This window comes from Calidris pugnax, unplaced genomic scaffold (assembly GCF_001431845.1).
Source record: "Calidris pugnax isolate Ruff unplaced genomic scaffold, ASM143184v1 scaffold335, whole genome shotgun sequence".
In the NCBI taxonomy this organism is placed as follows: Eukaryota; Metazoa; Chordata; class Aves; order Charadriiformes; family Scolopacidae; genus Calidris; species Calidris pugnax.
Window position 1 is genome coordinate 1385616 of NW_015091148.1, and position 24937 is coordinate 1410552.

At 48.6% G+C, this 24937-nt stretch overlaps 1 protein-coding gene across 2 annotated transcripts; it reads right to left on the reverse strand.

The window, feature by feature from the left end:
- Positions 1 to 24874, reverse strand: KPNB1 (karyopherin (importin) beta 1). 2 transcript variants are annotated; one of them, XM_014959034.1, is made up of 20 exons: positions 24694 to 24842; positions 23022 to 23222; positions 20870 to 21022; positions 19679 to 19738; positions 18564 to 18653; positions 18137 to 18247; positions 16493 to 16594; positions 14422 to 14646; positions 13800 to 13991; positions 12354 to 12484; positions 9664 to 9811; positions 9303 to 9374; positions 6207 to 6351; positions 4443 to 4525; positions 3298 to 3405; positions 2874 to 3017; positions 2652 to 2757; positions 2211 to 2325; positions 1453 to 1614; positions 1 to 117 (listed from the first exon to the last, which is right to left on the reverse strand). In XM_014959034.1, coding segments are annotated over exons 2-20 (2265 nt in total). In that variant the 5' UTR covers positions 23139 to 23222; positions 24694 to 24842; the 3' UTR covers positions 1 to 116. The 2 variants fall into 2 exon arrangements, with proteins under 2 accessions (XP_014814520.1, XP_014814521.1); XM_014959035.1 differs by lacking the exon at positions 1 to 117 and having other exon boundaries at positions 1449 to 1614; positions 24694 to 24874.
- Between the last annotated feature and the right edge of the window lie 63 nt (positions 24875 to 24937).

Genomic DNA, 24937 nt, shown 5'->3' on the forward strand with positions numbered 1-24937 from the left:
GCATCCGTGCACACTCCTCACTTCCAGGTTGGTTGGTTTTGTTTGTTGTTTTTTTTTTTTTCAAAAGATTGGAGATTTCCAGTAGGGGTCTCAGGTGTCATCCCAACGGTAACAGATCTGCAAAGCACAAAAAAAGGGCCATCAAAAAACCACCAAACCCCATGATCGGGAGATAAAACTATCATCAAGTGGAAGAAAAAAGGATGAAAAGGGATATTAAGGAATTTCTTGGGATGGGGAAAAAGCTCTAACAGATTTGTCCTCCCAAATGCAGACACACATCGTGTTCCTCTACAACCTGCTCCTTTTAGAGGTGCTTCAACAGAACCAGGGGCTCAAGAGCATCTCCAGGTGGAAGGGACCCAATAAAGACCATGGAGTCCAACTCCCTGCTCCTCACAGGACCCCTGAACACCAAACCACCTGATGAAGAGCTGATGGTTGAACTTGATGGTCAGGAAGGTCCCTTCCAAACTAGACAACTCTATGATTCTATGAGCATCATCTGGATGCTCCTTGAACCCCAAGTAGGATGAGGAGTCAATGGGCTTCAATTATTTGCATCAGGAGGGGCACAGGACAGTCCCCAACCAGCAAAGGTGACCCAGAAGCCCCCCCAAGTCTGCACCTGCTCCCACAAAAGCCAAGCAGCTCCCTGCGTGTCCCGGTTTGTGTTTGTTCTGCTACAACAAGACCACAGATGGGGCTTGTTTACAGAAAAATAAACAAGAAACAACCTTCTAGAGAAGGAAGCTTTTTGTGCGGCGGCATCTCGTTCCGACTCAGGAGTTCAGCCAATTTCCTAATTATGCGAAGGGAAATAATAGGGATGTTAAGGAATTTCTTGAGATGGGGAAAAAGCTGTAACAGATTTGTCCTCCCAAATGCAGATACACATCGTGTTCCTCTACAACCTGCTCCTTTTAGAGGTGCTTCAACAGAACCAGGGGCTCAAGAGCATCTCCAGGTGGAAGGGACCCAATAAAGACCATGGAGTCCAACTCCCTGCTCCTCACAGGACCCCTGAACACCAAACCACCTGACGAAGAGCTGATGGTTGAACTTGATGGTCAGGAAGGTCCCTTCCAAACTGGACAATTCTATGAGCATCATCTGGATGCTCCTTGAACCCCAAGTAGGATGAGGAGTCAATGGGCTTCAATTATTTGCATCAGGAGGGGCACAGGACAGTCCCCAACCAGCAAAGGTGACCCAGAAGCCCCCCCAAGTCTGCACCTGCTCCCACAAAAGCCAAGCAGCTCCCTGCGTGTCCCGGTTTGTGTTTGTTCTGCTACAACAAGACCACAGATGGGGCTTGTTTACAGAAAAATAAACGAGAAACAACCTTCTAGAGAAGGAAGCTTTTTGTGCGGCGGCATCTCGTTCCGACTCAGGAGTTCAGCCAATTTCCTAATTATGCGACATGAAAAGGAGGTGGGTGTAATCCCTTACCAGGCTTGATTCTTCAGTTTCCTCAGTTCTTTAGTCGCCCAGGTAGCAAGGGTTTTTGTTTTGTTCGTCTTGGATCTCCTTCCTTCAGTTAGCAGTTCATGTATCATGGGTCTAGCTTCTACTAATTTCAGAACGTCTTTTCCGAAGGCTGTACACAAATCCCTGCAGGAGAAAAGGAGAGAGAGAGAAAGAGAGAGAGAGAGGGCTTTGAGGCTGAGCACCACAAACAGATGTGCCAGCCCCGTTCCCATCAGCTCTCGCTTAGCGAAGAGCCATCTGACTCACAGCTAATGTCCTTTTTTAAAAACGCTGCATATGGTCACTAATTTCCAGCAGGAGGAGAGTTTTCTGAAACTGTGACTAACTGGAGACATTCAATCTCCCATCCAAAGACTGATCTCCCTGATGTTCCCACCAGCTCACCCTAAACGTGATAGGAAAGATCAGAACACCCTGAACCATGGTTCCTCTGTACCCAGGGAACTGAGGGTGTTTTGGTTTTAAGCCCAGGTCAGCCTTGAAAAACCCTAAATCTGGAATTTCTGTAACGTCCCCCCCCAACTTTCATGCTGCCAAACCACCTCACCTGCGTAACCGCTTCACACCTTGGGTTCAACACCCAACCCCAGGCTATAAAACCCCCAGAACTGATGTTAAAACACTTCAGACAGTCATAAAAAGGCAGTTTCAAATATTTAAGGCTGTTTTACAAGGATTTCTCTCCATCTAAGGAGCTGGAAGGAGGAGGGGCTGCCTACCCGATGAGCCCGGCCGCACACGCCACCACCCCATCGGTGTGATCCTCGTCGCCAGCGATGTGGTCGATGTAGGACAGAATAAATTCTACTCTGGGCTGCACCAGCATCACGTCCGCTGGAAAAAAAGAGTTTTATTATAATGGGGTGAAAGGTGGTTCGTGTTTAATAGTCTGTCCTTGAAAAGGGATTGCAGTGCACCCCCAAACAGCCAGGATCTGGCCCCAGAAGAGCTCTCAGAGACACAGAGAGGGGGGAAAAAAGACAGAGGAACCACAGGGAAGGCTCTGAATGTGTTCCCTGCTCATGGAAGCTGACGGGAACGAACAAGGACGTGTCCATGGACGTGACAACCACCACCCAACAGCTTGTCCCAGCCGAGCTCCCCCATCTCCCCACTGTCCTTTCGGGCACGGGGACACCACGGCGGGACAGGGAACTCACGGTGCACGTTTTCTTGGTCTCCCTTCAATCCCTGGATGATGCCAGTGTAAGCTTCCAGGCAGCCCTCCCTCAGCTCGTTCAGGTAATCCACCATGTCGTAGTCGGACTGGGAGGGGAGGAAGGGGAAAGCACGTTCAGCGACGTCCCCGACACTGTGTGCAGGGGGTTCCTGCTCATTTAGGATTTTAACAAAGCAACCAGAGCGTGCACCACTGGTTTTACCTTATCAACCTGGGCCTGGGAAGCCTGCTGGAGGGTGTTGAGCACGACATCCAGGTATTTCTTGAATTCCCCTCCAATGGCAAGGGCGATATCGCCGAACACCGAGAGAATCTGAGGCTTCACAGACCGATGAACATTTTCATTCTGGAAGAGATTTCAGGGCCGTTTATGTCCAAGTTGAGCTTCTTTTTAAGGGGGGGGGGGGGGGAAGGGAGGAGGAGCTAATAAATTAAGACATTTCCTCAAAATGTGAATGCTCACCCCCAATAAATTTGGATGCCATTCAAATAGTAAGCAAGATGATAGTTGTCAAACATGAGATCTTCAGAGCATGCCTAACACTTCTGCTTCTCCCACCTCCCACTTTCTTCTCGGCGTGCAAGCCAACTGTTACTAACCAGCTAATGAGAAGGTAAACACTCACCCCCAAGTTCTCCAGGAGCAGCTGCATAACCTCGTCGCAGAAAGGCAGGATGTTGGATTGCAGGGCTCTACATAAGTCACCAACCAGGCCCACAGCAGCCAGACAAACCTGCAAATAGAACAGCAAGGAAGACACCCACCCAGTGAGTCAGTCTGCCAGGCTCCTACAGCTTATTAAAGCACTAAGTAGTTAGTGGTGAGAGTCTGCAGTCATTAAACCACCAAGAATAACGACCCTCTCGCTGAGGTGGCCCCGCTTCCGTAACCGTTTCTGTCACCAAGCTGCAAAGTGCTGAGCTGCTTCCCCAAGGGAAGATCATTGAATCACAGGGTGGTTTGAGTGGGAAGGGGCCTTAATGCCCATCCAGTGCCACCCCCTGCCCTGGGCAGGGACACCTCCCACCAGCCCAGGTTGCTCCAAGCCCCCTCCAACCTGCCCTTGAACCCCCCCAGGGATGGGGCAGCCCCAGCTTCTTCTCTGGGCAACCTGGGACAGGCTCTCACCACCCTCACAATGAAGAATTTCTTCCCCACATCTCAGCTCAATCTCCCCTCTTTCAGTTTAAAACCCTTCCCCCTTGTCCTATGGCTCCCCTCCCTGATCCAGAGTCCCTCCCCATCTCTCCTGGAGCCCCTTGAGGGACTGGAAGGGGCTCCAAGGTCTCCCTGGAGCCTTCTCTTCTCCAGGCTGAATCCCCCAACTCTCTCAGCCCCCCCTCCCAGCAGAGGGGCTCCAGCCCTCCCAGCATCAACACAGGTGCCAAGAAGGTGACAGGTACTTGGTCTGAACCAAAGCAACCACCAAACTCAGGGGCTGGGTGGTCCCAACATCCACCCCACAGTGAGCACCATGACTTGGCCTTCTCATGGAAACTCACAGCCAGTGGCAACCTCTTTCCTCATCAAGGCCAATTAACGTGAAGCCAGTGTGAAAACTCAGGTGTCAGGTCAATGAGGACCTTCTGCTGAATTAAACAGATGAGTCTAAATTTGTGTGCGCAGCCAGTAATTAGAGAAAAGTCTACAGGGCTGCAGTTGTGGTTTTCCCACCAGAAGGGGTGGTGTTTTAGAGACTCACAACCCGCTGAGCTCCGCATCCAGGAGCAGGTGAGAATTTAGAGACTGTGAACTTGGTTTGAGCTCTACCTGGTACTCAGCGTAGTTCTTCAGCCCGATGCCAAGGAAGGGTTTGAAGGCATCCATGTACTTCAGGAACTCTCCACCTAAGACTGTGCACAGAAAATATTTGAGTTAAAAAAAACAATCCCAACCTATGACATATTTGCTGGAGTTCAACAAAACCGAAGCCCACCATTATATTCCACCCAAACCCAGCACCTCTATGTTCCAGAGAACTAAAAAATCAGTTTTCACACAAAACCTGAGCATCAGGGAAATGTGTCCATCTGGACTAAACTGTGGCAAAACAAATCAGTTTTCACACAAAAACTGAGTATGAGGGAAATGTGTCCATCTGGACTAAACTGTGATCCCAAAGCGCTCGATTCTCTGCAGGTCTTTGGAGACAATCACCCCCCTCCTGAGCTCAGGAAGGTCATTGAGATTGTCCTGACCCAGCAGAGCCATCAGAGGGAGAGGGAGGTGGTTTCAGACAGGGTTTGGCACCGTCACATTGCTCCAACACTCCATCTTTTCACATCAATTCACGGCTGTAACAGCCGTAACATCCTTCTGGAAGCAGCTGCTCAGCCTCTCCAGAGCCGTGCAGCTCCAGCAGGACACTCTGCTATGTTTATATTCAAGCAATATTTGAAGTGAAATATTTTGCCTCTTCTCTGCCAACTCCTACCTTCCCCGAGTCCCTGGCTTTACTGAGACCGTGTGTGCAGACTCATCTGTCCAAAAGTGAGGTCTTTGGACCCAAGAGGATGCATATTTTTATTTTCACTTGCTGGTAAGCGTGCAATGATCCCGCTCAACCTTCTCACTCCCTGATGAATCCCACTAAACATTCCCCAGAGCAGCCTGAGGGGTCCCCACCGAAGACCTGCTCCCCAAAACACACCAGTGTGAGGAGGGACTGCTCCAAAAACCCCAAAACTAATTCTGTGGCACTTAGGAGGTGCCCTGTGTTCTCAGAGCAATCGGGGACATACTATGTTGAGAAAGAGGTCCCATCCCCAGCTTGGACCCTTCCCCTGCCAGGATAAGAGCCTCAGGAAGAAGGGAAGGCTCAAACAAGCCTCTTCAGGAACTGCTCTCCCTGAAGACCCATTTCCAAACCACGTGTGGCTTTTGCTGGAGAGGAGGCGGGAGGAAGGCAACGAGGTTGCAGACAGGGTTTCAACAGCACCTCAACTTTCACACTCCATTTGACAACAGAGCGTGTTCCTGCAGCTCCGGGTGACGCCGGAGCCACCACCTGCTAAACCTGAACCATGAAGCTCAAACTGCCTGCAACACAACCCAGATCTGCTTTGATTTCACCCGTTCTGACCCACTCTAATGCCTTCCAACCGTGATTTCTTTTAAAGAAGAGCATTGACTGTAAATCTTCCACTGACAGAACCCCACCAAACCACCACGGGTCACGGGCAGTGGCGAGTATGAATTAAAGTTTTATTGCTTATTGGATAAATCCATCCTGCAGCGTGAAGGGAGCAGGTTCTCATTGTGCCAGGCACTGCACAAAGTAACATTTGGGTTTGTTTTTTTTTTTTTTCCCCTGTGGAATTTGCATCCTAGCTACGTTTTTGATAGAAAACAAACCATTTATTCACAAAAAAGTCCAGCGTAAGCAGCTCGATCGCTGCGGCCAGACGTGTGGTCAAAACCAGACCTCAAGCAAAACCAGGAACTAATCACGTTTGTCAAAAAGAGAAGGAAGGAAACCAGTTCTGTCCCAGCTCTGCCTTTCCCCCCCACCTCCCAGGAGACCACAACACTGACCTTCTACCAGGGTGCTGACAGCCATCAGGGCGTCCTCCTGCACGCCCCCCGAGCCCGCTGTGCTCTGGAACATCCTCAGCAGAGAAGCCATCACCACGTCAGAGATCTGCAAAGCGTCCTGGTGCTGCACCTTCCGCAGGACATTCTGGGGGGGGGAAAAAAAAAGGAGAAAGGAATTGGGAATTGCTTCCATTTAGGTGAGGCTGGAGCCTGGCCTCCACATCCCCTGCGCTGGCTCCCGCCGCTCCTCCCCGCGCTGGGCTGCTAAAAAAGAAGCTGCTGGTTGAATTCTGTCGCTGCAAAAATATGCTTCGTCAGTGGAAGCGCAAAGCCCCATTCATCTGAAGCTGCACTCAATTTTCCAGCTACAGAACAAGCTGAATTTCCCTTTCCTGCTGCATAGGCTGTTCCCACAGCTTTGCATTTAAGCCGGCGTTAAATATGACCAGCCCAAATTTGACCCTATTTAAAGAAAAAAAAGAAAAAAAAAAGCTCTTTTCCATCACAGCAGTGTGACCGTAACCTCTTGCTGCCAAGCACAGGCTGTGCAGGACCTTGGTTTCTGAACCATAGAATTAAACTTCAGAAATGTTTACTCTGCTCTGCCCTGGGGAAGCCCCATCTGGAGCACTGGGACCAGTTCTGGGCTCTCCAGTTCCAGAAGGACAGGGAACTGCTGGAGAGGGGACAGCAGAGGCTACAAAAGTGATGAGGGGCCTGGAGCATCTCTCTTACAAAAAAAGGCTGAGGGACTTGGGGCTCTTTAGTCTGGAGAAGAGAAGGCTGAGGGGGGATCTGATCAACACCTATAAATACTGAAAGGGTGGGTGTCAGGAGGATGGGGCCAGGCTTTTTTCAGTGGTGCCCAGGGACAGGACAAGAGGAAATGGGCACAAACTTGAACGTAAGAAGTTCCACCTAAACATGAGGAGGAACTTCTTGACTTTGAGGGTGGCAGAGCCCTGGCAGAGGCTGCCCAGGGAGGTGGTGGAGTCTCCTTCTCTGGAGACATTCAAACCCCACCTGGACACGTTCCTGTGGGACCTGCTCTGGGTGACCCTGCTCTGGCAGGGGGTGGGATGGGATGATCTCCAGAGGTCCCTTCCAGCCCCATGTCATTTTGTGATTCTGTGAAATGCTGGTCGACAGAAGCACATCCTCCCTGTGAACTGCAGTCAAACCTCTCCCTCCCGAGATGAACGGAGAATAAATGAACATACAGCCAATAGAAAACATATTTGAAGGAACATGTTTAGCACACGTGGTGTTGGAAAAGCCAACAAGAAGTTGGTTCCTGGCCAGGGGAGGCCAGTGAGGACACGTGTCCTCCATGTTATCACATCACAGGGAGCAGAAGGGCCAAGGAGACACCCCTGGGAAACAGCTGACCTTCACCCATGCTCTGCTGCTCCACAGGGCTCCGACCGGCCCTTTCAGCGCAGGAACTACAGAGCTCAGCACTGATGGATCCCCATTTAAAATAAATTTGCATTTTCTACAAAAAGAGAAAGACCGATTCCTTAACCCACGGAGGAACAGAATTATTTCAAGTCTGATTCCTCAAACTGAGTCACTCCAAAGAGACTGACTTTGCCTGTATAAATAATCAGTCTTGATTTTCTCGTTCTTTTTAAATACTAACAAGTGTTTTTCTTCTGTTGGATGTTCATAATTGTATTTCCATCAAAGAGAAAAAAACCGATGTAACAAAACAGCAGATTTGACTACGCAACACTGAAAAAAAAAAGGTCTCCCTGCTGATTTTTACTGAGTGGTATTTCATTATCTGCTGCAAGTGCTGGAAATACTCAAGGTTCGGAATTTGCAATCATGAAGAAACACACATTTACGAATTAAACCTACAAATTAATTCCCCCTGTACCACACTTCCCACGGGCAGAGGTGTCTGAAAGAGATGGGCAATCTCACTGCCAAAAGCAGAGATTCCAGATACTGAAGCCTCCCCATTAAAGCCCATCGTAAGGACAGATTATTCCCATCTCCCCATTATTTGAAACATTACTCTAAAAATTGGCCGGCGAAAGCAACAGCTGATGCTACAGGCTTTTGAACTAGAAGGATGAAGTTATTAAGTTCTCCAAACAACGTGGAGACAACACCCAGGAGACCCCCTGAGCTCACGTAAGAGGTTAAAAGGAAGCTAAAATCCACAGAAAGGGACTGTTTCGGGTGGGCGAGGAGCGGGGTCCCCTTCCTGGGGTTCTAGGAATGGAAAAAACCTGCAGAGAAGAGGGAAGAGCACCCAACAAAGGAGCAGACCCACGTAGAGGGACATACTCTGCCCTGCTTTTATTTCAGGTTACCCAGCACCCGATTACACCTCCAGAAGAAAATGTTCCTTTCTTCCCCAAGCCGCGTCGACGCCGAGCCTGACGACTATTAGAGAGTTTTAAATCAGCCTCGTAGCTGTTATTAAGCTGGGGATGACAGCTCAGCCCCCCCACCTCCCGCAGCGCAAACAGCGAAGCTGTGAGTTCAAACACCACGGATTTCGGGGGAAGGTCTGATCAACCTCCTGAGAGGTTTTTTTTTGTAGGAGAAAAAGGGAAAAAAACCAAAAAAGGTGGCTGTTTTCAGCAGACTTTGGAGTACGAGCGCATTTTGGTTCCTTGCTTACTCCTACAAGTCACACGGGCTGTTCATTACCAGATGTTTAATTTCAAGGACACTCAGTGCATTTCAATTAGTGCCATTTTAAATAAGAACATCAACCACAAGAGGCAGATGAACGAATTAAAGCCGTTATGGAGGTTTGCTTTTTTTTTTTTGTTTGTGCCAACCGAAGCGATTGTTCAGCCTGTAGCCAACATAAGAGCCCATCTGAAAGAATACACAATCTTTAACGTGCCACATACAGTGTTCTTTATTTGTATTGCCCTAAATTTTATCAGCCGTACTCCACTGAAGCCTCCTGAACCCTGTATCACCTCCCACATGGCAGCTGGGACACAAGATCCCATTTCCTCACTCAGATCTCGTCAACGGGACCAATTCTGCATCCTCGGGGCACAGAAATGCCTCTAAAACCACCTTTTTCCCCCCATAAATACCAACACGGGAGAGGCAGGGACTTACCTGTAGAGTAGCACAAAGAAGAGACTGAAGATCATTGAACTGGATTCTGTCAGAAGTGCTCTGGATGTGGGACTGCAAGAAAAATAAAGAGGAAAAGCCCAGATGTGAAAAGCCCAGATGCAGGCAAACCCCGCGGAGCTCGACAGCGCTAGGAGACGCAGAGAATTAATTTTAAATATTTGCTTGTTCAAATTTAAGAGGAAGCTTAATATAGCCACTGTAACACAGGCAGTCAGCAACAAAACTCATTTTTCTCCACCAGATGAAGCCGCAGTTCAACAGCAACAGTCACAACCACTCAGTTGCCTTAAATCCCTTCTTTTAACAGAGGGTTGGGGTTAAAACTCGGGGTTTTACCTACCTCCATCTGCAGCACTTGCTGAAGTCGCTCCATGATGACCAGGGTTGTCTTTTGGACAGCAGGGTAACAGTCCTTGGCACTGTTTTTCACTATTTCCATCAGGGATTCATAGGCAGAACTCCTCAAGTTATTCTGGTGTCCATCAGGCCTGGAACAGAAGGGATGTATTTGCAGCTCCCAGCGCTCGGGCTCGCTTAGAAACAGGCTTTTTTTTTTTTTTAGTAAATCGGTAACAGCTCAATTTTAGTGTTGTGACAAGCAGAAGCACTCGCGTTCCTCTATTCCAAGACTTGAAAGTAAATTACATTTGCGAAGCCGCTTTTGGAACAGGTTTGGTTTTTTTTTTTTTGTTCATTCGCTATTAATGATGATTTCCAGTATCTTCAGTCACTGGCAGCAAGTAGAGGAGCAAGAAAAAGCCTCAACCCCCCCCCAAATTTTCCAGCGTGCCGTTATCCTGCCCGGGAAGAGACAGCCTCGAGAGGTGAGCAGCATAAATTACTACCTCTCATCCGTCCCTCCGAGTTAAATTTGCAATAAAACCAGGCAAGATCTACGCTAAAGATGAGTGACGGGCTTCAGAGCCTTGAGCCAGACGGCGGGATGGAAATTAAGATGGGAAGAATTTAGACTTTGAATCGTTGAGGCAGGGACAGTGTTTAAGGAGAAGTCGTTCTGCAGCAAAAAGCTTCAACTTTTCAAGGGCAGAGAGGAACCTGATGAACTTTCACTAAAGGCAAGTGCAGGTGCTGCCCCTGGGGAGGAACAACCTCCTGCACCAGTATGGATTTGGGGTGACCTGCTGGGGAACAGCTCTGAGGAGAGAGTCCTGGTGGACAACAGGATGGCCATGAGCCAGTAATGTGGTGGCCAAGAATTTGCGAAGCTGCTTTTGGAACAGGTTTGGTGGTTTTTTTTTTGTTCATTCGCTATTAACGATGATTTCCAGTATCTTCAGTCACTGGCAGCAAGTAGAGGAGCAAGAAAAAGCCTCAACCCCCCCCCAAATTTTCCAGCGTGCCGTTATCCTGCCCGGGAAGAGACGGCCTCGAGAGGTGAGCAGCATAAATTACTACCTCTCATCCGTCCCTCCGAGTTAAATTTGCAATAAAACCAGGCAAGATCTACGCTAAAGATGAGTGACGGGCTTCAGAGCCTTGAGCCAGACGGCGGGATGGAAATTAAGATGGGAAGAATTTAGACTTTGAATCGTTGAGGCAGGGACAGTGTTTAAGGAGAAGTCGTTCTGCAGCAAAAAGCTTCAACTTTTCAAGGGCAGAGAGGAACCTGATGAACTTTCACTAAAGGCAAGTGCAGGTGCTGCCCCTGGGGAGGAACAACCTCCTGCACCAGTATGGATTTGGGGTGACCTGCTGGGGAACAGCTCTGAGGAGAGAGTCCTGGTGGACAACAGGATGGCCATGAGCCAGTAATGTGGTGGCCAAGAAGGGCAATGGCATCCTGGGGGGCATCAAGAAGAGCATGACCAGCAGGTGGAGGGAGGTCATCCTGCCCCTCTGCTCTGCCCTGGGGAAGCCCCATCTGGAGCACTGGGACCAGTTCTGGGCTCTCCAGTGCCAGAAGGACAGGGAACAGCTGGAGAGGGGACAGCAGAGGCTACAAAGATGCTGAGGAGCCTGGAGCATCTCTCTGCTGAAGAAAGGCTGAGGGACTTGGGGCTTTCTAGTCTGGAGAAGAGAAGGCTGAGGGGGGATCTGATCAACACCTATAAATACTTCAAGGGTGGGTGTCAGGAGGATGGGGCCAGGCTTTTTCCAGTGGTGCCCAGGGACAGGACAAGAGGAAATGGGCACAAACTGGAACATAAGAAGTTCCATCTCAACATGAGGAGGAACTTCTTCACTGTGAGGGTGGCAGAGCCCTGGCAGAGGCTGCCCAGGGAGGTGGTGGAGTCTCCTTCTCTGGAGACATTCAAACCCCCCCAGACACGTTCCTGTGGGACCTGCTCTGGCAGGGAGTTGGATGGGATGATCTCCAGAGGTCCCTTCTCACCCCGTGTGATTCTTTAAGTGATGACTGAACTGATCCCAGGACTGAACTCCAAGCTGTCAAGGTTTATGCCACCTTCAAGGCAGAACGTGACTCTGGCATTACCCTTATTTTCTTTTCTCAGTTCTGCAGATGCAAAAACATTTTGCCTCGTCTATTTATATTTCAGCTTAGTTGGGAAAAGGACAGGATCCGGCCTAACTGGGTCCTGGGCTCTTCTGGGAGAACCTGGTGGCAGCAGAAGTGGCTGTGACACTACAGCAGCCACCATGGCAGGAAACAGATCCCAGGAAAACGGACCATACTATACCCACAGATCTTTAATTACGTCTCGCTGCGCTCCTGATTATCCATGGCCTTGTAGCCAACCTTGAAGAGTCTCGTGACCACTGTACAAAGACATCCACAGTCTTAAACTGTGCTCAGAGACTTCCCAGTAAAACATGGATAAGGAGGAAACCCCCAGATTTACCAAAAGCAGATACAGACAAAATACTGAGAAATTATTCTGTGTCAATAGCTTTTCTTCCTGGGAATTAGCATTCTATATCCCACCCGTTCCCAAAACCACAGTATGACATAAGACCATTTAGATCTAAACTGCAAGAGAGAGGACCGAGAGCCTGAAGGAATTTTAAAAAAGGCATTTTTAGAGCCCAAACCCTCCAGTTTCATGTTACCTATCTGCAGTCTCCAGAAGTTTCTGGACTATTAGCTCAAACGAAGAGGATAAGCAGTAGGTTGCTGGTTCTTCCTGATCATCAGCTACATCTGCAGCTTCATAGGCAGCTTCAGCCAGACTAGAGAAGGCCTGAAACACAGAAGAACCGTTTCTGTTACTTCAGTGAGTTTATCCCTCACAAGCCCAGAAACATCTATTCCAGCAGCTTTCATTCTAACTGCAAAAAAAAAAACCACCAACCAATTCCAAACTGCTGCAGGATTAACAGCTCCCTTCAGGAATTGTTATTTGGTGCAATAGTGGTGAAAATTGCAAAGATTTGAAAGGTAACATTACCACCCCCAGCAGTCACACGCCAGCACAGCGTTACTGGTCTCAACTGGAGGCCGTCACGAGTCAAACAGAATAAAGGCAGACTCCTCAAACCTCACAGGGTGTTAACAGATTCCACCCATCATCATCATCATCACCACCACCAGGTAAAATCCTGGTTTAGATAAGGCAGGGACTGCTCAAACTCCCAACCGCAGAGCGATTGTAACTGCTCCGAGATGGGAGGATCAGCAGAGTTGAAAAGCTGCCTGATTTTCCTTTCAATCTAAAAAAAACATATAGTAGTCATCGTCTTCAGGAGACAAAAGCCCCAACAACATGGACTTTTGCCAGGATCAACGGATCGGGGGGAAAGCTTGTGCGCAGAGTAGGAGCCTTCAAACCTCCGGAAAAACGAAGAGAACGAATTCTGTCATTTCTAAAGCTTGTTTTGACATGCAAATACTCATCTCCAGCTCACTCTTTATCGAGCAGCTCTCTTCAAAGGCAGCGAGGGACACATCCTCTTTAGAGTGAAAGATCAGATGTGCTACTTGGGAGCAGACGAGCAGCAAGAGAAGTTAACAAATGACACAACCCAAGTTAACAAACCAACCCAGGGGACCACAGCTCTGCAAGTGACCAGAAAAAAAATCTCATGCTCCTCAATTTAGTTCTGGAGCCACTGCAGAAGCAGCTTTAGGTAATGGGAAACAAGGTGTTCAGTCTCTCCTTTAGGATTAAGGAGACAATCCAGCTGCATCTGTGAAAAAAAGCTAAATCCCAGCACACCTTTTCTAAGCAGCTCCCACAGCTGGTATCAAGGACAGTTTCCATAGCATTTTCAAACTGAAGGCAACTTCTACACTCAGTGAATATTAGCATTTTTTGCCTTGAAATCCATTTCTTCCTTCATTTCTTTCTTTCCTACCAGAGCAGAGCCACAAACCAGACCTGAGATAACAAGTAACAGTCGTCCAACACCGTGAGTCATCTCCGAAACCCATTTCGGCGTGTGAGTCTATATAGGGGTGTGTGTATTTATATATATAAACGTGTGTGGATTCATAAATATGAGCATGAGCTGCGTCCCCCTCGTTGACAGAGCTCCTCTGGTGGACAAGAGCCTTACCCAGCAGACGTTGGAGGCCACGCGGGGCTCGGCGCTCAGGCCCTCCATCAGACACTGCAGCAGCGGCGCGAGGTAAACGTCGTTGATGGCGGCCTCGGGGAGCATCTCGCAGATCCTGCCCACGGTCCAGGCCGTCGTGTCTCGAACCACGACGCTGGGGTCTGTCATTAGTTCTATTAAAGTTGGCATGGCCTAGAACGTAAGCGCGTCATCAATTTAAAGATGTGATCCCAGGCAATAGATGGAAATACGGATTCGCCACCACTTTTTAATGCACTCCCTTTGAGCTACCGATAGATTGCGGAGGACAGGATGGTCTAGATCCAGTTAAGCCATTACTCTGACATTTTAAGATTCATGAACTTCTTTCCCAGGGGTTAGACTTGAGAACTGAGGCATCTGGAGTCAGGTATCCTGAAGTCCTGCGTGTCCCTGGGACTCAGGGCTATGTAACCAAACGACCTGTCCTGAGCCTCCCAAACATCTCTAAAACATCACTAAAAGGTGGCATCCTTTTGTTTTTCCTCAGATTAAGAACGATGTGCAAAGCAGACGTCCTCCTCCAAATATACCAGGAAGTTTTTGCTCCATGAGCCTCCAAAAAAACCACAAAGAATCTTACCTGTATGACTAGTGGTTTGAGCTGGTTTGGCTCTGGTCCTTCCAAAATGCACCCAAAAGCCATCACAGCTGCATCTCTGTATCGCCAATCCGGATTTTTAATGTGTTCTTTAATAAAGGGCAGCACATGAGGAACAATGTCATCTTCACAGCAGGTTGCCAGGAGCATGAGGCAGACTCCTGCTGCTTTGCAGGGGTTCCAGTCATCATCATCATCGTTTTCATCCTGGAAAGAGAACAGCACCTCTGGTCAGTCTGGGGGAAAACATCCCTGATCACTCACAGACAGCACCATCCCATCAGATCTACTGCAGGTAACATCTACCAGGTGTTAGATTCAGAAATTTGTAGAAACAGAATGGTTTGGGTTGGGAGGGACCTTTAAAGTCCACCTACTCCAATCCCCTGCCATAAGCAGGAACATCTTCAACCAGACCAGGTTGCTCAAAGCCCTGTCCAACCTGGACTAGGACGTTTCCTGGGATGGGACATCTCCCACCTCTCTGGGCAACCTGGACCAGGGTCTCACCACCCTCACACCAAACAAGTTCTTCCCCACATCTCATCTCACATCTCCCCTCTTTCAGTGTCAAACCCTTCCCCCTCCTCCTATGGCTCCCCTCCCTCATCCAGAGTCCCTCCCCATCTCTCCTGGAGCCCCTTGAGGGACTGGAAGGGGCTCCAAGGTCTCCCCGGAGCCTTCTCTTCTCCAGGCTGAACCCCCCAACTCTCTCAGCCCCCCCTCACAGCAGAGGGGCTCCAGCCCTCCCAGCATCTCCGGGGCCTCCTCTGGCCCCATCCAACAGCTCCATGTCCTTCTGATGCTGGTGGCCCCAGAGCTGGAGGCAGCACTGGGAGAGGGGGTCTCCCCAGACCAGAGGGGCAGAATCCCCCCCTCACCCTACTGGGGATGCAGCCCAGGATGTGGGTGGCTTCATGACCAGCTTTTCACCACCCAGCACCCCTGAAGTCCTTCTCAGCAGGGCTGCTCTCCATCCCTTCATCCCCAGCCTGTGCTGATACCAAGGGTTGCCCAGGACCCTGCACTTGGCCTGGTTGGACCTCATGATGTCCACGTCAGCTCAGTGCTGGAATCTACAACTCTGGCAGAGAAGCAACCTGAGTTACTCGTGCCATCTCCACCTTTCCATCCCAGTGTAAGGCTGCTGTTGTCTCCTTACTGACGTGCCTGCAGCAGCCTCATGCATCTTCCAAACAGCTTCTCTCTCATCCAGGCTGAGATTTTGTTCCTTTGATCCACACCATCACCCTCCCTGTACCAGTTAAATACCTTCGTCCCCCCAACTGTCAGCTCAGCCACTCACCACAGCCCTTTGAAGCCCTGTACCTGCCATTCCCTGCTCCGTTTTATCTTTCCATCTTTCCCATTTTAACAAGCACTTTAGAACCTCCCGCAATTTAACCCTCCACATCCAGGAGGACGGTGATGGAACAAACTGGGAAGCAGTTCCCTGGACTCACTAAAAGCACCGAGCGTTTTCCCAGCTCATCGCAGTAAGGCAAATGAACTTTGTCCTGTACGGCTTAATTAACAGGTTTATTTTATAATTAGACCCGCTGTAGCAAGTGATTCCATTAATTTTGATTAGACTATGAGACACAGCCCAAACAAGTCCCTGTGAAGCGCTTAACAAGGACTAAATAAACCCCGACTTCACAGTTCAAGAAGTAAAGCTCAAGAATTCCAGAAACGGGATCTCTAATGATGCAGAGAGGGAATATCGGTTTTAATTTCACAGACATTTTGTGAGGAATACAGATAACCACCAAATCTCTTCCAAAACTATAACAGAATTCAGCATCAAGAAGTGGCAGCGTCCGCAGTCTCAGCCCTAAAAGCCATGCATCATCCGCTCAGAGTGGTGCATGAGGGCTCATCACAGACCGAGGACTGACACCCCGGGGGCACAAAAACCACTGAAACCCACACCCTCAGGACCCAGCACATCAAAAAGTCACCTCTGGAAGGGACAATCTGCTCCTCCGTGGAGCAGCAGCATCACCATCCCAGTGCTTGGACGCAGACGTGGGGCAGGGATTTTGGAACTCACCTGTTTTGTTAACGTTTGTGTTAGAATCGGGACCAAATACTGTAGTGCTCCCTTGGCATAAAATTTGCTAGTGTGCTCCGGGGGCCTTCCTTGCTCTGCTGCCTAGAAAAAAAAAAAGGTTACAAAATGATTCTCGGTGGCTTTATAGGCATGAGGTGTGAATTACAAACGCCAGTAGATACAAATCCCCTTTTCCGCGCTTTCTTCTCCGTCCCAACACAAACTTTAAGCCCCCACAATGCACAGGAACCTCAAGGACACCCTGCAATGATCCCGATTAAATATTCCATAAGTGAGTCCAATTTGCCATTCCATGCACGTACAGAGCCCCCCCTCACCCAGTACAAACATAAATAAATATTTTCCCTTTGCAGTTACCTATAATTAACAAATGACCCCAAGCAGAAGCAGCAAAAGGTCCTCAGCACATCAACTAAACCTATGTGCTGCTGCCTGTCCCTTTATCCTTGCTTTTTGGGGCATTTAACATAAATATATATTTAGCTGCTTTTAAAGATGGATATGATTCATCTAGAGCCTTCAAAGTTTAAGCTATTATTGATCTCTGCAGCTAATTTATGCAAACAGCATCTGCACACAGAACAATACCCCAAATTCATCTCCAGCCCCAGCCATTGTAGGGGATAACGATTACTTTTATTTCATCCCATAATTTTATACTTATACTCATAAATAATGTATTCTATAGAACGTGATCAATTATTTTGCACGCTGGGGTAGGACTAAGCCCCTCAACGCCTCCAACGTGAATTTTCTTAGAGAAACAGAGTCTGCTGGACCTCCAGGACAGCAATAAATTCAAGAAATACTCTCCCGTCCACATGGCACGTATTTCTCAATAATTCAAGCTGCCGTCTTAATGAAGCAATAGCTCCAAGATCTTTATGACACTGAGAATTTTCTGGTATCAAGCCGTGCCTCGCGCTGCGCTTAATGCACATTTAGGTTAACCTTAAGCAGGAGGAGCTGGAGCTGGTTTGGGAATGCTGAAGAGAAATCAGGTAGCTGTCACTGAGCGTTTGCAGAAAACCAGCACTCGTATGTCACAGCGTGTTCTCATCAAACCTGTCAGAGAATCTTTATCTCCAGCAGTTTCAATTCCCAGCCTGGTTGGCATTAAAACCATTTTGCTCGCTTAAAAAGGCAGTTCACCCTAATTTGATCTAGTAAGCCAAGGGGATTATAGCTGAGGTACGCCAAGACCTTTACATTAGGCTACAGAGCCCAGAAAATAACTCAAAGAGCTGTTTTCTACCCAAGGGAATTCCAAATGGTGGCCCTTGTGCACCAGTGGCTACAAGGCTCATGGGTGTCTTGAATGGGAGAAGAAATGAAGGGTGGCTGAGCCCTGGACAAGAGCTCCTGGAGCCTGGGGGCACCCAACAGCCACGCTGGGGACCACAACACCACGCACACAACACGTCACAGACACACATCACGTCGCATCCAAGTGGTGCACAACATCTCACAACCACCACACACGGGGCTGGGATGGGTTCTCCTCCCTTCTTCCACTCGGGAGGAGAGGAGGACTTCCAGACACAGCACAAAAACCCAATTTCAGCCTTCCCAAACAGGCTCAACAAGCACTTGCTGCTTCTCCACGGCCATTTGCCAGCTCACCTCAGAGGCCTCAATGGCCAGGTCCATCTCCTCATCACAGACGTTTGACCAGAACTCTATGCCCTGCAGAGCCACCTCGTCTATGTCACTTTTCATTGCTTCAATAGTTATCTTTAGAAACGGGACAGAAAGGAAGGGAAGAGAAGGGGAAGTTATTTCTCCTGAAAAACACACCCCGGCTTTCAGGCAACTGGCACGAGATTGAAGATTGTCTGAAATCAGAGGCCACATTAGAGTCCCTGTTCTTGAAGACAATCTCCTCATTTAGAAGTTTATCAGCTCGGAGCGCCACGAGAGGACGCAGAGTGAAAACAAATCAGCAAGTTAAGAAAACTTTTCCTCTTGGATTAAGGCAAAGGAGCCCAGGAAAAAAAAATAATTAAAAAAAAAAAATCAGACAACTATAAGTGAGAAACCACATACTCACAGCGAAAAGGGCAGGCCCCATGTATGTCTCCATATACTGATAATAAAGGGACATTATCTTCACCAAATTCTGTAAGGCAGCCACTCGTACCTGGCGGAGTAGAAAAAAAAGCCTCAAAGATGTGACCTTTCTTTGTGCTTTGAAACCCAAGCAGAGTTGTAGCCTCCCACAGAGTAACGACCCAGACCTTCTGCTGATTTAGTTTCACGTCATACTTCAGCAACTTAAATCCCCCTAGTAGTTTACTACTTTAAGTATAAAACTCACTTTGCCTGAGTACTTACATGTGGACCGATCATTTAATAGAGTCATAGAACCAGTCTGGGTTGGAAGGGACCTTTAAGATCATTTAGTCCAACCATCAACCTAACTCTGGTTAAAAAAACCATCACTAAGCCATGTCCTAAGCACGACATCAACCCGTCTTTCGAATCCCTCCAGGCCTCAACCCCTTCCCTGGGCAGCCCATTCCAAGGCTTAATAACCCTTTCCATGTAAAAATTTTTCCTACTCTCCAATCTGAACCTCCCCTGGTGCAACTTGAGGCCTTTTCCTCTTGTCCCATCACCTGTTCCTTGGGAGAAGAGACCGACCCCCCCTGGCTACACCCTCCTTTCAGGGAGTTGGAGAGAGCCAGAAGGTCTCCCCTCAGCCTACTTTTCTCCAGGCTGAAACCTCCAGCTCCCTCAGCTGCTTCTCACAAGACTTTTTCTCCAGACCCCTCCCCAGCTTTGTTGCCCTTCTGGACCCACTCCAGTACCCCAATGTCTTTATTGAGGTGAGGGGCCCAAAATTGGACACAGCCCTTGAGCTGGGGCCTCACCAGTGCCCAGTCCAGGGGGACAGTGACCTCCCGAGTCCTCCTCCCCACACTGTTCCTGACACAGTCCAGGATGCTGTTGGCCCTCTTGGCCACCTGGGCACACTGCTGGCTCATGATTCTGCGATTCAGACCTATAATTCCTGATGTGATTTCAGATCAGATTCTGTGATTAGACTTTTCAGCTGTTTTTTGATGCTGGAGGTTCCAGCCAGCTTCCCAAGAAAAGTGCAGTGACAAATCAAGGCCATTTATTTCCCACCCCACCCCACCTCCTCACATCATTTGCACTCACCCTTGTATCTGGACACTGCGTTGCTTCACAGACTACTTGCATAATAAAGTGCCTTTCAGACTAGGAGAAGAAATAAAAGAACATTAGAACCATATTCCAAAAGCACTGAGGTCTTCGTGAGCCTTCCTAGGGAGGCTGGACAAGTACAATCGCTCCTGGAGGACTTCTAAAGAGCAAGGAATAGCCACAGGTTACTCTTCACTGCAGCATTTTACATCATTTCTTCCCCCAAACGGGAATCCCAGGCTTCCATTTTAAGAAGCTTTTAACAGGCTGCGCAGAACAGAAAGATACAGCAGAACTAAAGGCTCCAGCTTTTCTTCTTGAAGAAAAAAAAAGAAGAAATCCTACTGTTTCCTGAACTACTTCAGCAATTGTTTCAAAAACCCTCAAAACCAGGATATAAATTTCTTGAGGGGCAGCACCTGGATATTCCTGCATTTCAGCAGGAAGGAACAGACTCCTGCCCTGGTCATTTACAGAACTGAAACCCAACAGAAACAGGGGCTGGACGGGCTGTGCAGCCCCCACCTCCAATTCTGAAAGACTCCAGTTGGTCCCCACCAACACCCCCCGAGCAGTTGACCAGGGAAAGCTCTCATTAAAAGACCTTCCAAGCTGAAGGCTGAATATTAATTCCATCTTCCCCATCCTCTCCCTGGTAGAGACCAAGAGGATACATTTAATCCGAGAAGGAAAAGAAAAAAAATCGATAGGTTTGGCTGTTCTGAAGAGACTCCCATTCGGAGGCCCCTCTTCTGAAGGCTCTTCCAGGCCCTTCCTCCCCCAACGATTTTCAGAGGCGAAGTTAAATCTGGATTTCTGCCACAGCGCTTGAAAGAAAGTGCTGATCCAAGCTCGTGCTCTTACAGCAGCATTACAGAGTCAAGTTTGATTAGGAAGCAGAGCATCTAATAGGCTGAAGTCTAAAGGTCAGTTCAAATTTATTCCTCCCCCCCTCCAAAAAAAAAGAAGAGTCAATGATGTTTCCCTTCCATTGATGAATCTCTGAAGATTTCCACAGCGTTTCCACGTTACAAGAACACACCAGATTTACAGCAATGAATCCAAGTCTCAGTCCCAAAGGAATTATGCATCAAAACTCAGCGTGGTGCATGATTTCTCATCACAGACCGTGGATTCAGCCCTGGTGTTTCAGACCCAGAATCGTTTCCCCCCCCCACCCCTCACCTCTTTGTCAAAGTTTGCTTTGGTGAATTCCAAAGAGTTGAGGAGTGCGTTCGTAGCCGCGAGCTTCACATTGTTGCTGGGCTCTTCCTTTCTCATTCCCTGGATGATGGCTGTCAGGATCTCATTGGATTTGTCCTGAAGCTGCTCTGGATCCTAAAAGAAGGGTCGATAAAGTTATCTGCCAACTGAACAACCTCTTTAAAGCAACCTCAAAGTTCAATCCCAAAAATCCACTAGGAGAAGTTTTAAGATGTTACAGCCAAGGGGCCCTTTGGTCACTGGGAGGACGAGGAATTCATACAGTGTTATGTCTCTACAGCTGCTGGGACAGGAAGGACAAGACTGAACCAAGCACAAATCCTCCAGATTTTCAAGCTTCAGACTCTTGACTTCATTCAATTCCCAAGTTAAAAGCCACTGACTGTTTTCCAGTTCCTTTACCCACCGAGCAGAGTCTACACCAGCAGTCATGGGTGATAGTTTTATTGGTGAAGTCACCAATCTTTGCCAGATACTGGGCAAAAATATATAGTCTGGATCAGTAGCAAGGACAGGAAACTGTCAAGTACTCAAGGCTTAAAGAATAAAGTTGTGAATGTAAACTAAAGGTTAATTTTTCTTCATGGTAAATATAAGGTCGCAAGATCCCCAAATAACCATATTAATCACAGTAGATTCCCAAACTACAGTCACTAACAGTGCCACAACGTGGCTGACAAACTACAGGACTCTAAGAGGGATCTTGGTCACAAAATACTCAAGGAGCAAACCCAGGGCATCCACAACTCCAGAGGCTGAGGATCCACAGCACCCATGGAAACCAGGAACCTGCACCCAAACCTTGCCAGGACTTGGAATGAACAATGCTCGCCCTGGAGTGCTCCCCCCACGCAGCTGGGGAGAGATTTCCTCTATTTCATCAACCTGCCATGAAACAACCCACCTCCCGGGTGAAACCAATCCCCTGCAGCCTGAGGGAAAGCACCAAACAGAGGATTTCTCTTCCCACCTCACTACACCGAGGCTCACCCAGCGAGATGCCGCATGAACCTTCTCTAGGGCATCCGGTGGCACCAAAAAAGCAGCAGTTGATTTTGCTTTTGGGTGGTTGGTCAGAGAGCTCGCAGGGTTTTTGCAAACAATTCAGATCAGACCCTTGATGCAACACATCGCAATGCTGCGAACTACGCCGATAAAACCACGAGGCCTTTTGTAGAAGGTGCCTCAAAGGGCTAAACAGTTTTGCCCGTGCATCAAAAATTCCTAAATTAAGAATGGAGGGACTCCTGATGCGAGATAAAGGGAGTCATCAGGTCTCCCCAACACAGGAAGGAATCAAACACTTGTTGGTTGACACAACTGGATGTTTGGCTGCTGTTTTATAATGGTGACCCCTCGCCGTGGTGTGACCATGGTCACAGACTGACTGAAATCTGCACCTTATGAAAGGTGACCTGGATTTGCGCCGTGAAAGCGGGTCAGTCCCTTCACACACCTTCCTCCTGTGATCGCTGCCCATGGCTCGGGTGGCAGAGACATCCTCCAGACAAGCACCACCAAACAGCCAGGAGGAAGCATCCCAGCCTCCCAGTGCAGAGGGGTGGGAAAGGAGAGGTTGGGCCAGCAGAATCACAGAGTTGGAGGAAAAAAAATCACAGAAACCTCGTCCAACCCCCTGCCAGAGCAGGGTCACCCTGAACAGGTTGCACAGGAACGTGTCCAAGTGGGTTTTGAGTATCTCCAGAGAAGGAGACTCCACCACCTCCCTGGGCAGCCTCTTCCAGGGCTCCATCACCCTCAAAGGAAAGAAGTTCCTCCTTGTGTTGAGATGGAACTTTCTGTGTTGCAGTTTGTGCCCGTTTCCCCTTGTCCAGTCCCCGGGCACCACTGAGAAGAGCCTGACCCCATCCTCCTGCCACCTGCCCTTTAGATATTGATCAACATCAATGAGATCCCCTCAATCTGCTCTTCTCCAGCTGAACGGCCCCAGGTCCCTCAGCCTTTCCTCAGCACAGAGATGCTCCAGTTTCCTGATCATCTTTGTAGCCTCCACTGGACTTTCTCCAGCAGTTCCCTGTCCTTCTTGAACCGGGGAGCCCAGAACTGGAGTTCAGGACCTCAAATGATAAAACAGGACTTAAGATACACTCACAATATCCTGACAGATGTATCCAATGGCCTCCAGCGTTGACTCTTTCATGTGCTCCGTACTGTGCTGGTTTGTAACGTTGGCCACCAACTGGGGGATGAGTTCTGGCCACTGGTTCATGGGGATCTCGGCGCAGGCGATACCGGCCACGCACTGGGAGGCCGAGCTGGGCCGGTACGTCTCCGTGCCCAGCGTCTGCAAAACCTGCAGGAGACATCAGCAGGGGAGGGTTTGATGTCGGTCTCCAAAGAGACAGGCACTGGAATGTCACCAAAGCCTCGGCTCGATGTTATTCCAAACACACCCCTTCCCAATAAAGCACTTTGCTGGTTCTGCTTCCCCCCCACCCCACCCTGCACCAGAAAATGAAGCTGTGACCACGGGACAAATAAAGTTTGAAATGAACTTGGCCGTGGCTGCCCCTTTCAGGAAGCGAGACCCAGCTGTGTGAGCACACGTCCCACCACCACATCCTTTAAATCCCATACACAATGCAACGCGCAACAATGACTCACCCAACAATCCCTCCCGGCCTGGATTAAACAGCAAAATTGTGAAAGCTAAATAAATTGTGGTTTAAAAATGTGTGTGTGTGTCCCCAAATACCAGACTGTTTAGTCCAAGATAATCTCAATAGGAGGAAATAATTTTCTTCAGTTTTCATTGCAAGCAATTAGAAGAATATTTTTTTTGTACACTTCAATAACTGTTTCTTTAAAAAAAAAAAAGAAGGGGTGTGCATTTGTCTCAGCACTTCAGTTATACACCTTCATTTTCCATATATCCACTTCACAAATACTGTATTTTTATTGGTACCTGACAGAATAAAGCAATAAATTGGCTTTGAAAGCTTCAGTAGATAACATGACAGCTCCTGTTAATAGTCTAAGTTCCACTTTAGTTATTATCAATGAAAATAAAAGACTAAAACGTTGTATCATCATCACAACCTTATTGTGCTACATATAAATTCCATTAACACAAAAACATTACTCTTTGTGAAAATGTAAGAATGTAATCTCCTATTTGGAATGTGCACATTTTTGACCATATTCTACTCTTAAAATTCGCTAGGCCTTGTATAAAGTTCTGTGTTCAGACACAGAGTGTCTGTGAGGGGGGTCCTCTCATGAAGAATTTCTTTCTAGCATCTAATCTAAACCTCCCCTCCTCCCACTTCAAATTAAATCTGCTACGAGCAACAAAGCACTCAAGGAAGTGCAGAAGATGTTGCTCGTCTCATGAAAGGGAGCAGCCAGTCAAGGCAAAACTTCCCAGGTGGGAAACGATGGATAAGACACTCATCACTAACCCTGCTTAGGAGAGAAGAATCACAGAATCATGGAATTGTTGGAGTTGGAAGGGACCTTCTAGAGATCATCTAGTCCAACTCCCCTGCCAAAGCAAAGTTGCCCAGAGCACATCACTCAGGATGGCATCCAGGCGGGTCTTGAAGGTCTCCAGAGAAGGGGACTCCACACCCTCCCTGGGCAGCCTGTTCCAGTGCTCTGGATCACTGGAATTAGTAAAGAAGTTCTTCCTCATATTTGAGTGGACCTTACCATGTTCCAGCTTCTGCCTGTTCCCCCTCATTCTGTCACTGGGAACCAGTGAAAAGAGTCTGGGACTCCATCCTCCCTCAAACCTCCCTTTAGATAAATCACTAAAAACTTACGTAGTTCTTGACCTCCCGGCGGGCGTTGGCGTCGATGGCGAGCCATCTCTGCTGGTACTGGGCCTTGATGTCGGGGTCCTTGGAGGTGAGCGAGTTCTTGATCTGCAGGCCGGCGGCCACCCGGGCTACTTGGCTGTTGCCGGGGTTGGCCAGCACTCTGGACAGTTCCACCAGGAAGGTGGGCTGGGGAGAGAGCGGGGGGCGTCAAAAACACCCCATTTCCCCCCAAAAAAACCCAACAAAC